General features: G+C 48.3%; 1 protein-coding gene across 1 annotated transcript in view; it reads left to right on the forward strand.

Moving 5' to 3' along the window:
* Positions 1-12,088, forward strand: part of LOC309891074 (olfactory receptor 14A16-like) — a gene marked incomplete at both ends in the record, with an annotated part of 45,120 nt that extends 33,032 nt beyond the window's left edge. The window contains one exon of the mRNA XM_082785459.1: positions 11,435-12,088. Within this exon, the coding sequence (XP_082641585.1) occupies positions 11,435-12,088 (654 nt within the window). The remainder of the gene's footprint in view (positions 1-11,434) is intronic.
* Positions 12,089-12,574: the final 486 nt, after the last annotated feature.

Genomic DNA, 12,574 nt, shown 5'->3' on the forward strand with positions numbered 1-12,574 from the left:
CCCCAGGCAGCAGCCTCTGGGCACCAGCAGGACCCTGCCTGTCCTGCCTGTTTCAGGGGGCTCCTTCCAACTGCAGATTCTCCCCGCAGTGCCCTGGGCAGTTCCCTGGGCAGGCTGAATGCTGAGCCTGGAAGGCGGCAGAGACCCTGCCCTGGCACACAGCCCCTGGGGCACAGCAGGGACCCTGCTCTGCACCACAGCACTGGACACCCCTGCCTGTACTCTGGCTGCACAGCCTGCAGCCAGCCCTGTGAGAAGGAATCCTCGTCTCCTGTCCCTCTGACAGCTTTGGCAGGTAGTCCCTGCTCTGGAACTTGTTCTTCTCCTATCTTAGGAACTCTTAAGTGTCCTCCAGAAAGATCCCATGTGCTGTGGGGTGTGCCAGCAAATCTGCAGATGGCACCAGGAACAACAGCTGTGTTGCCCCGCAACCAGAGACTTACCCTGTTCAGGGCTGTGAAGATTTCTCTTGCAGTGAGCTCTCAGCATCCCCCCTCCACACTGCCTTTAACATCTCCCTCCCTTCTCTCAGCCGCCCCTGTCCCCTGCAGGCAGTGCCCCCAGCCCTGCTGCACTGTGCAGAGGAGCTGCTCCTGGGCAGAGCTGTCTCTCTGCAGTGCTACCCGCTTGCCAGGAGCTCCCCTTGGTCCCAGGAGCTTGGCCCAGCTCATCAGCACAGGGAGCTCTTGCCAAGTCCCTGGGCCTCCAGGGGAAAAAAACTTTGAATCAAACTGATGTAATCACTGCTCTTCCTTCTGTCAGCTAGAGAGAGACACCTACTTCCAGTTATATTTTTTCTCCTAAATCAAAATAAGAGTTCATTATGGGAATCATTTTTCCTGTCCTTTTATTATTTAGGACACCCACAAATTGACTGAGAGCTGTATTCTGTTTCTTCCAAGCACTTGTTAATGTTGAGGAGAAGGAATCTTTTTCACAGCAAATGAAATCCTTCTGTCTACACAGACTACACAACCAATTGTTGGCCAGCAAGCTCATGGAATCATAGAACGTTTGGGGTTGGAAGGGACCTTAAGGTCTAGTTCCAGTCACTCTTAAATGGGCAGAGTCACTTCCCTCTAGACCAGTTTGCTCCAGGTTTCATCCAACCTGACATTGGACTCTACCAGGAGAGAGGCATCCACCACTTCTCTGGGCAACCTCTTCCAGTGTCTCACCACGCACTGCGTGAAGAGTTTCTTCTTTATATCTGATCTAAATCTACTCTTTTCTAGCTTAAAAGCACTGCCCCTTGTCCTATCATTACACTCCCTGATAGAGTTTCTCCAGCTATTTCTCCAATCTTTCTCTCCCTGTTCTGTTAAGAGAGAGGAGGGAGAGAGTGGATGTGTGGTGCTTGGCTACCTCCTGGGGATAAAGCACAACACATCTGGGGCACAAACCTAACCAACAAGTGATAAAGGAGGCAGTGAAGGGAGCCAGACCTGGTCAGTCACACTGACTGGTGAGAGCATGGGAGAGAGAGAAAATGCTTTTTCCAGCGAGGTTATCTCACCAGGAATCTTGTCAGTTGGGAAACCAAGGGAAAACAGGGAATACTAGTAAAAGGGAATGTCCAATGACGAGAGGCTGAAGAAACTTGGCTTGTCTAGTGTGGAGAAAAGAAGGCTGAGGAGCGACCTCATTGCTTTCAGCCACTGTCTTAGGAGGGCAAGTGGAGAGGGAGCTGATGACCTCTTCTCACTGGTAACTGATCAGAGAAAGTGTGGGAATGGCACATAGATGCACCAGGGGAGGTCCAGACTGGAGAGTAGGAAAAATTTCTGTACTCTGAGGGTGGTCAAACACTGGAATAGGATTCCTTGAGACCTGCTTGTAGTTCTAGGCCTGTCAATGTTCAAGAAGCATTTGGACATTGCCCTCATTGATATGCTGTAACTTTTGTTTAGCTCTGAAGAGGTCAGGTAGTTGGACTAGATGATCTTTGAAGGTCTCTTCCAACTAAACTACTCTGTTCTAGTCTAGTCTAGTCTAGTCTAGTCACTACGCATGTGGGTAGGCCCCATTTATGTATTGGAAGACCACAATAATATCTCCTGGAGTCTTCTTTTCTTCAGGTAATCCCATCTCTCTCAGCTGCTCTTCACAGGTGTATTTGGTGTGCACGGCATGCTTTTGGTAGTCAGGTGGTAGGCTGCAGGGGGTTGCTGGATGGTGAAGAACATCAGTTTGAACACTTTGGGTTAGCTCTCCTGGCTGTGTCCCATCACCATGTCCTGCACAATTCCAACCTACATGGCATGGGGTACAGTATGAGAAACAGAAACCCTTGATGCTTTGTAGACACTCTCCATGACTGTTTCTAAACACTCTCAAAAACATTTACCCTCTGCACTAACACACCTTATCCCTGGAGAACCCCAGTGCAACAGCTGTCTGGAAGAGTGTTTTGTTTTCATCTTTCCTTTAACATGTGACTGAGTCTTAGAAGACGGAAGAGGCTACAAAATCTTTGTTTGGAAGGCAAAGTTGAGGCTAAATGAGTCTGGAAAAAAAAAAAAAAGTCTGAGACATAAATAAAAAGATATGCATTTATTGAGCTATTTAAACAACACTAAACTTTTTTTTTGTTTGTTTTACTGATGGTGTGGAGAATGTTAGGAAACATGGCATTTGCCTTTTCAAGTAATACTTCTTGGAGCTCGGATGGACATTCTGCTACTCACCAGGAATGATCCAAGATGACCAGGGGTGGCCTCGCAAGGACATCAGGGAGCTCTCTCTGCTGTCATGGGTGAATCCCGTCAGGTCCCATAGATATGTGTATCCCATTTCGTCAAGTATGCCCTGACCTGATCCACTCCCACCAAGTGTACATCTTCCTTCCAGACTCTCTCCATTCTTCGTGACTAGGGATTCCTGAAGGGCAGTCTTGCCAGTACTGACTGACGTGAAAAAGGAATTCAACACCTCTTGTCTTTTCCCTGTCCTGTATCAACAGATCCTGGGCCTCATTCAGCAGTGGGTCCACATATAACAGAACCTTTCTTTTGTCACCTGTGTACTTCTAGAAGCTCTTTTTACTGCCTTAGACATCCTTGTCCTAATTCCACTGGAGTTTTGCTTTAGTTTTCCGATATTCTTCCTTACATGCTCAGACAAGGCCTTTGTATTCCTCACAGGGTATCTGTTCTTGTTTCCACCTTGTCTATGCTTCTTTTCTGGACTGGAGTTTGGTGTGAAGCTTCTGGTTCATCCATGCAGGCCTCTTGCTGTTTTTACCTTGTTTGTTTTTCTTGGGTTGGACTGCCCTTGATGTTGGAGGGGGTGGTCCTGGAATATTAACCACCTTTCTTGGACTGCTCTTCAATACAGGGCCTTACTCCAAAGGACTCTTCCAAGCAGATATTGAAGGGGCCAAAGATGGCTCTCCTGAAGAGCTATGCTGCCCTCCCGCAGGATCAACTCCACCATGGTCCATGCAGGGAACATTGTTAACTTATCCTGAGCTTACCATGAACCACAGCCCCCAGATCCCTTTTTTTCAGAGTTATGCTCCATCCACTTGTCCCTCAGTCTATATGTACATTCAGGAATACATGGTCTGATGTACAGAATCTGGCATTAGTTCTTATTGAATTGTATATTGTAGGTGACTGACCAATGTTCTGATCTATCAAGATGTCTCTGTAAGGCCCCTCTACCCTCAAGGCAATTGATAGAGCTTCCTAATTTACTAGATGTAGGGCAGTCCACTCATGTGCCTAAGCTCTCAAACACCTTTTAGAAAGTACTGTCTCTAAATTACCACTTCTCCATTAATCTACTCCCAATTTTGGGGAGGAGAGAGATATGTTAAAGGGGAGGTTTATATTATTCAGCTAAATGACAAGGGACAGCTCCCAGGTGAGTGACAAGGCACAAAGGGAGGCCACATTTTTAGGCAGTCTGCACTGACAAAACTCTAATACCTACATTCCCAGTCCCTGAAGTCCTAACTTAAAGGATTACTGCTAAGACAGACACCTTTGTGCACCTCAAATGTCAAATGGTGTTTACATTTGAACAACTCACTGCTCTTCTCTGTCTCCTGTAATTACTGTGGGAGTTTAGCCTATATTATTTTTTACGTATCTGAGCAGAGGTGAAAGAAATCCCAAATTGTGTGGGTTTGTGGCTGATAAGGAAGGTTCTGGGCCCCATTACAGGCCTAGGACATCAAACTCAGAATGAGATGCATCAATTGACTCCCTGTGATCACTTCCCTCAGCATGGGAAAATGTGATCCCCGCCAGTCACATTCTGGGTGTCCTGCCTAAAAGTGGAAGAAGACAAGGTGATTCTTTGATGAATCTTCTCCCAGTAGGAGAAATGACACTGCTGGAAGTAAGTGTCTCTCCCCAGCTCAGAGAGGGAACATCAGGGATTGCTTCAGCCTGATTCAAAATCATTTCCCTGGAGTTCCCTCGTGTCAAGAGCTTCTTATGCTGCTAAGCTGGGCCGGGCTCCTGGGCCCAAGGGGAGCTCCTGGCAAGCAGGCAGCACTGCAGAGAGACAGCTCTGCCCAGGAGCAGCTCCTCTGCACAGCACAGCAGCAGGGCTGGGGGCACTGCTTGCAGGGGACAAGGGTGGCTGAGAGAAGGGAGGGAGATGTTAAAGGCAGCGTGGAGGGGGGGATGCTGAGAGCTAATGTCATCTACCTGTAAAGCTATCACTGCTCAGAGAAGACGATGGTAGTGGACACCTCTAGAGGTCCCTTCTGACTCAGGGGAGAAGGGGCTGGACTGTGCAGTCAGAGTGTATGACAATCCTGTGTTTTGAGGCCTTTATGGTGTTTGTAATCCCTGCTTCTCAAGGTTACCCAGTGAGTGGGGTAATTCTCAAAACAATGTTCTTCCCCAAGGGAACCTGGAGTACAGCTGGTACAAGAATACTACTGAAAACTTCCCAGAAACTCTACCAGGCATTCCAGAATAAAGAAATCACAAACTTGTGATCACAAATAAGGAGATCGGTTCCAGGGCAGATGTGTTCTGTAGCGGAGAGGGCATTGAGGCAGGCAAGGCTCTTTCCTGCACTGAGGCCACTCGGGAGCCACCGGGAGCCAGAAAGGACAGCAGGAAGAGGTTCTTCACCAAGAGGGTGGTTGCACACTGGAACAGGCTCCCCAGGGTCGTAGTCACTGCACCAAGCCTGTCTGAATTTAAAAAGCGATTGGACTGTGCACTTAGTCACATGGTCTACACTTCTGGGCAGACCTGTGTGGTGCAAGGAGTGGGACTTGATGATCCTTCCAACTCGGGATATTCTATGATTCTATGATTCTATGACTTCCTTCTGAAAGAGACAGAGGGTCTGATATGCCGACTGGACCCAGCCCACTGGGAAGTCTGCTGCCTCCCTGTGGCTTGGGTAAAAGGCATTGCCAGGAAAGTCACTCGCCTGGTACAGCTTTCTGACTACCAGCCTTTACTGTTTTGTCAGGCTGGTAATAAGTAGCAAGGAGAAGTCCAAGAGCAATCAAAAGGGACTTTAGGACTTTGGGGTGACTGGTTAAAGAATCAGGGGCACAGGTTGTGTTTGCCTCTGTCCTTCTGATAGGAGGGATCAGTGTTGACAAACACACTCACCATATTAATTTGTGGCTTCGGGACCAGTGCAACTGGCAGAACTTTGTGTTTGTTGATCATGGGAAGGTCTATGCGACACTGGGCCTACTGGCACCAGATGGGATGCGCCCCTCTCAGAGGGGGAGAAGGATTTTTGCCCAGGAGTTAGCGGGGCTGATAGACAGGGCTTTAAACCAGAGTTGAAGGGGGAAAGGGATAAAATAAGGCCCGCCGGTGATAAGCTAAGTGATGGAGTGCAAAACCTTGTCAGATGTCAAGTGGAAATATCACAAGGCTGACACAAGCAGGTCCAGGAGGTTCCTAAAGCACCGCGATGATAACTTCTTGGTGCAAGTGTTAAGGGAGACAACTAGGAAAGGTGCCCTCCTAGATCTGTTGCTGGAGTACACAGAGAGTGTTGTGGGGGCTGTGGAAATTGGTGGCTGTCTTGGTCATAGTGACCATGAAGTGGTTGAGCTTAAAATTTTTGTGACAGGAGAAAAACTGCTACCAAAACTTCAGCCCTGGATATGGGGAGAGCAGACTTCAGGCTGCTCAGAGGACTAGTTAGCAAGGTCCCCTGGGAAACTGCTTTTGAAGGTGTTGGCATCCGTCAGTGCTGGTCAGTCTTTAAACACTGCATCCTAAAAACACAGGTAGTCAAGAAGGTGGGGAAGAAGGCCAGCTTGGCTGACCAGGGATCTTATTCTGGAGCAGAGGGATGAAAAGAAAGTGTATGGCTGTTGGAAGCAAGGTCAAGCAAAGTGGAAGGACTACAGGGATGCTGTTCGCGTTTGTAGGGAGAAGATTCCTGTGGCCAAAGCCCAATTAGAGTTGAAGCTGGCCACATCTGTGGGTGACAATAAAAAGTTTTCGTTTAAATATCTGAATAGAAAAAGGAGGACCAGAGAAAATATAGATCCTCTACTTGATGGGGAAGGTCACCTCACAGACAAGGACATAGGAAAAGCAAAGATGTTTAATGCCTTCTTTGCCTCCGTCTTCAATGCCGAGGATGGGCTTCAGGACCCTGGGTGCCCTGAGCTGGAGAACCGTGACAGTGGGAATGATAAACGCCCAACTGACCCTTGAAGTGTGTGTGATTTGCTGCTACACCTGGATCCATTCAAGTCCATGGGTGTCCTGGTTTCAGTTAGGACAGAGTTAATTTTCCTCCTAGTAGCTGGTAGAATGCTATGTCTTGGCTTAGGATGAGAAGAGTGCTGATAACACCCCAATGTTTTAATTGTTGCAGAGCAGTGCTTATACTAAGCCAAGGACGTCTCAGCTTCTTGCTCTGTCCTGCCAACAGGCAGGCTGGGGGTGCAGCAAGAGCTGGGAGGGGACAGACCCAGGACAGGTGACCCAAACTAGTCAAAGGGGCATGCCATACTATCTGACGTCATGCTAAACAACATATAAAGGTGGCTAGCCGGGGGAGGGGGCCGGACTGCTCGGGGTTAGGCTGGGCATTGGTCAGCAGGTGGTGAGCAGGTGCATTGTGCATCACTTGTTTGTACACATTATTAGTAGTAGTGCTATTATCATCATTGTTATTGTTATTGTTATTATTATTATTATTATTATTATTATTATTATTATTATTATTATTATTATTATTATTATTATTCTTGTCTTATTAAACTGTCTTTATCTCAACTCATGGGCTTCACTTTCCGTTTCTCTCCCCCATCCCAGAGAGGGAAGGGGGAAGGTGAGCGAATGGCTGTGTGGTGTTTAGCTGCTGGCCGGGTTAAACCACGACAATGGGTCCGGATGGGATTCATCCCAGAGTGCTCAGAGAGCTGGCTGACATTATCACAGGGCCTCTCTCAATTATTATAAGAGTCTTGGGAATGTGGAGAGGTCCCAGTTGGCAAATGTCGTGCCAGTTTCAAGAAGGACAAGAAAGAAGACCCTGGTAACTACAGGCCTGTTAGTCTCATGTCAGTGCCTGGTAAAAGTATGGAGAAGATTGTTCTGGTAGCTATTGAAGTGTGCTTGGGGGACAATGCAGTCATTGGTCCCAGTCAACATGGGTTCATGAGAGGTAGGTCCTGTTTGACAAAAGTGATTTCCTTTTATGATAAGATCACCCATCTAATCGATCAAGGGAAACCAGCTGATGTGATCTTTTTGGTTTCAGTAAAGCTTTTGTCACAGTTTCACATATGATCCTACTGGACAAAATGTCCAGCATATAGCTGGACAAAAATATCATACCTTGGGTGAATAACTGGCTGACGGGTAGCACTCAAAGGGTTGTGGTAAATGGCTCCACATCAGGTTGGCAGCCAGTCACCAGTGGGGTCCCTCAAGGCTTCGTTTGAGGGCCAGTTCAATTAAATGTTTGTATAAACAATTTGGATGTAGGACTAGAAGGTGTTTATAGCTAATTTGATTATGATACTAAACTGGGAGGAGTTGTTGACTCTGTTGAGGGTGAAAATGCCTTGCAGAGAGATCTGGACAGATTAGAGAGATGGGTGATCACCAACTGCATGAAGTTTAAGAAGACCAAGTGCTGGGTCCTGCTGGTCACTAAAAAGAATAGATCAGCACCTGCCCCTCCACTCCACCTCGTGAGGAAGCTGTAGACTACGATGGGGTCTCCAGTCAGCCTCTTCTTTCCCAGGCTGAACAGTCCAAGTGACCTCTTCCGCTCCTCATACATCTTCCCCTCTAGGCCCTTCACCATCTTCATTGCCCTGCTCTGGACACTCTCCAACAGTTTCATGTCCTTTTTGTACTGTGGTGCCCAGAACTGCACACAGTACTCGAGGCGAGGCCACATCAGCGTAGAGTAGAGCAGGACAGTCACTTCCCTCAACCAACTAGCAAAGCCATGCTTGACGCACCCCAGGATACGGTTGGTTCTCCTGCCTGCCAGGGCACTCTACTGGTTCATATTCAGCTTGCTGTCAACCACAACCCCCAGATCTCTCTCTGTGGGGCTGCTCTCCAGCGTCTCTTCCCCCAGTCTGTAAGCATAGCCAGGGTTGCCCCATCCCAGCTACAGGACTCAGCACTTTCTCTTTTAAAACTTCATGCAGTTGGTGATTGCCCAGCTCTCCAATCTATCTCTGCAAGGCTTTTCCACCTTCAATGGAGTCAACAACTCCTCCAAGTTTAGTATCATCAGCAAATTAGCTCAAAACACCTTCTAGTCCTACATCCACATTGTTTATAAAAACATTTGGGTAGACCTGTGTGGAGCTAGGAGTTGGATTCAATGATCATTATGTGTCTCTTTTAACTTGGGATATTCTATGATTCTATAGTAATACTCATAGTTATGAATATAAATATACATAACTATGGGCATATATATAGGAAAAAAAAAATCCGTGATTAATTTCTGGCAATTTCCAAATGCCTCTTGAACACTGACAGGCATGGGGCATCAGCCAGGTCTCTAGGGAGCCTGTTCCACATTTAACCACCCTCACAGTACAAAATTTTTTCCTGATGTCCCATCTGAACGTCCTCTTGTGCAGCTTTGTGCCATTCCCATACCTTCTGTGGTCAGTTACCAAGGAGAAAAGATCATCACCTCCCTCACCACTTCCCCCACTCAGGAAGATGTTGAGGACAATGAGGTCACCCCTCAGCCTTCTTTTCTCCAGACTAGACAACCCAAGTGTCTTCAGCCTCTTCTCATACCCTTTAACCAGCATTCCCCCTTTTCTATTGGTTTCCAGACCAACAAGTCCCTGATCAGATAATCTCACTGGAAAAAATATTTTCTCTCTCTCCCGTGCTATCTTCAGTCAGTGTGATTGACCATGTCTGGTTCCCTCACTGCCTCCTTTATCAATTGTCAGTCAGGTTTGTGTCCTCAGATGTTTTGTGGTTTATCCCCAGCTGTTAGCGAAGCACAACGCAGCCACTGTCTTCCTGACCCTCCTTAACAGAACCGGGGGAGAAAAATAGGAGAAAGATAGGGATAGAATCTTTATCAGGGATTGTAGCTCTAGGAAAGGGGCAATCCCTTTAAACTACAAGACAGTACATTTACATTAAATCTAAAGAAGAAAATCTTCACTGGGAGGTTGGTGAGGGACTGGAACAGGTTGCCGAGAGAAGTGTTGGATGCCCTCTCCCTGATAGTGTCCAGGGCCAGGATGGATGGGACCTTGAGCAACACTAGTAGGATTTGTTCCTGCCCATGGCAGGGGGGACTGGAACTTGATGGTCTTTGGGGTCCCTTTAACCCAAAGCATTGTATGTTTCTTGACTCTGTGGGCTGACAAGTGGTTTTGTAGCATATGTAGACAGAGAGATTTGAGTTTCTGTGGAAAAGTCGTGTCATCTCTTCCCCCCCACACACTCCACACCATCCCACCAATATCTACAAGTGCTTGGAAGAGGTGGTATTCACCCTGCCTTTCACGTTGAGGGTGTCTGATCACATAATGGGACAAGAATAGATGATTCTCCTGCCAACATCTTCTATGGAATTAGGAGCAAAGACAGCACTGGAAATAAGTCCCGATCAAAACTTTAGAGCAGTGGTTGTATCCCAAAAGACTGCCTGAGTGTGATTCAAAGTTGATTTCCGTGGAGGCCCAGGGACTTGTCAAGAGCTCCCTGTGCTGATGAGCTGGGCCGGGCTCCTTGGCCCAAGGGGAGCTCCTGGCAAGCGGGCAGCACTGCAGAGAGACAGCTCTGCCCAGGAGCAGCTCCTCTGCACAGCGCAGCAGGGCTGGGGGCACTGCCTGCAGGGGATAAGGGCAGTGAGAGAAGGAAGGGAGATGTTAAAGGCAGAGTGGAGGGGGGATGCTGAGAGCTCACTGCGGGAGAAATCTTCACAACCCTGAACAGGGTAAGTCTCTGGCTGCAGGGCAATGCAGCTGTTGTTCCTGGTGCCATCTCCAGATTTGCTGGCAAATCCCACAGGCTATGGGAGCTTTCAGGAGGACTCAGGACTCAGGAGGAGTTTTTTTGGATAAGAGGAAAATGACAAATTCCAGAGCAGGGATTACCTTCCAAAGCTGTCAGAGGGACAAAACACGAGGTTTCCTTCTTGTGGGGCCAGCTGCAAGTTGTGCAGCCGGGCATTTAGACAGGGTGGCCAGGGCTGTGGTGCAGAGCAGGGTCCCTCCCTGCTGTGCCCCAGGGACTGTGTGCTGGTGCAGGGCCTCTGCTGCCTGCCAGGCTCAGCACTCAGCCTGCCTGGGGAGCTGCCCAGGACACTATGGGGAGAAGCTGTGGGAGGAAGGAGGCCACCCAGAAGAGTAGGGGGGAATCTTTCTGCTTCCCAGAGCCTGCTACCTGGGGCAGGTATCTGTCTCAGAGACCACCACCAGTCCCTGGTGGTCTTTATCATGTACCTACAGGGCAGTACTGACCCTTCCAGAGAGCAAAGTTGACTAACCTGATCTCTCAGGCATTCTTAGGCAACCAAATCAAAAGCTCCAGGCAGAAGCATGTATTCTTCCCTGAAAACGGCAGTGTGTCTTGTTGAGGATGTTTCAATGAGATATGGCTTAGGTTTTGCTCAGAAAACACTATCTAACTTGCCTCTTTAAATTCCTCCATAAATAGGCTGCTATGCCCAGAAGCAGCAAATGTCCAACAGCAGCTTCCCCACTGAGTTCCTCCTCCTGCCATTTACAGACACACACGAGCTGCAGCTCCTGCACTTCGCGCTCTTCCTGGGCATCTACCTGGCTGCCTTCTTGGGCAACGGCCTTATCTTCACCGCCGTAGCCTGTGACCACCACCTCCACACCCCCATGTACTTCTTCCTCCTCAGCCTCGCCCTCATCGACCTGGGATCCATCTCTACCACTCTTCCCAAAGCTATGGCCAATTCCCTGTGGGACACCAGGGCCATTTCCTTCTTCGGTTGTGCTACCCAGGTCTTTATGTTTGTCACATTTGTCACAGCAGAGTTTTCTCTTCTCATCATCATGGCCTATGACCGCTACATTGCCATCTGCAAACCCCTGCACTATGGGACAATAATGGACAACAGAACTTGTGTCAACATGGCAGCAGCTACCTGGGGCAGTACTATTCTCTATGCTGTGCTGCACACTGCCAATACCTTTTCCCTTCCCCTCTGCCAAGGCAATGCCCTGGACCAGTTCTTCTGTGAAATTCCCCAGATCCTCAAGCTCTCCTGCACTGATGCCTATATCAAAGAGGCTAGGCTTATTGTGGTTAGTGCCTCTTTATTATTTGTGTGTTTTGTTTTCCTTGTGCTGTCCTATGTGCAGATCTTCAGGGTTGTGCTGAGGATCCCCTCACAGCAGCGCCGACATAAAGCTTTTTCCACATGCCTCCCTCACCTGGCCGTAGTCTCCCTTTTCACCAGCACTGCCATATTTGCCTACCTGAAGCCTCCCTCCATGTCCTCCTCCTCCCTGAATCTTTTGCTGGCAGTTCTGTATTCGGTGGTGAGTCCAACAGTGAACCCCCTCATCTACAGCATGAGGAACCAGGAGCTGAAAGATGCGGTGTGGAAAGTGATGAATGAGTGTTTTTCAGAAGGAATAAACTGCCTGTCTTAGAATCATAGAAACATAGAACTGCCTGGTTTAGAAGAGACCTCAAAGATCATCTAGTTGCAACCCCCCCGCCATGGGCAAGTATGCCACCCACTAGATCAAGTTTGCCAGGGCCCCATTCACCCAGGCCTTGTAGACCTCCAAGGATGTGGCATCTAGAAGTTCTGTGGGCAACATCTTACAGTGCCTCACCGCCCTCTGAGTGAAGAATTTCCTTCTAACCTCTAATCAAAATCTCTGCTCTTTTAGTTTAAAACCATTCCCCCTTGTCCTGTCATTATTTGATTGAGCAAAGAGTTGTTCTCCATCTTTTCTTATGCCCCTTTTAATTACTGAGAAGACGCAATCATCACAGACAGCCCCTCGTAACCACCGTTCCCTGCACTGGGCTTTTGCTCCAGCTCAGACAGGTGGTTTGTAGGCAATGAATTCACCCTAAAGCCTTCTCTTCTGCAGGCTAAACCAACCCAACTCTCTCAGCCTTCCTTC

This window comes from Aythya marila, assembly GCF_965140915.1.
Source record: "Aythya marila genome assembly, contig: HAP1_HAP1_SCAFFOLD_154, whole genome shotgun sequence".
Taxonomy (NCBI): Eukaryota; Metazoa; Chordata; class Aves; order Anseriformes; family Anatidae; genus Aythya; species Aythya marila.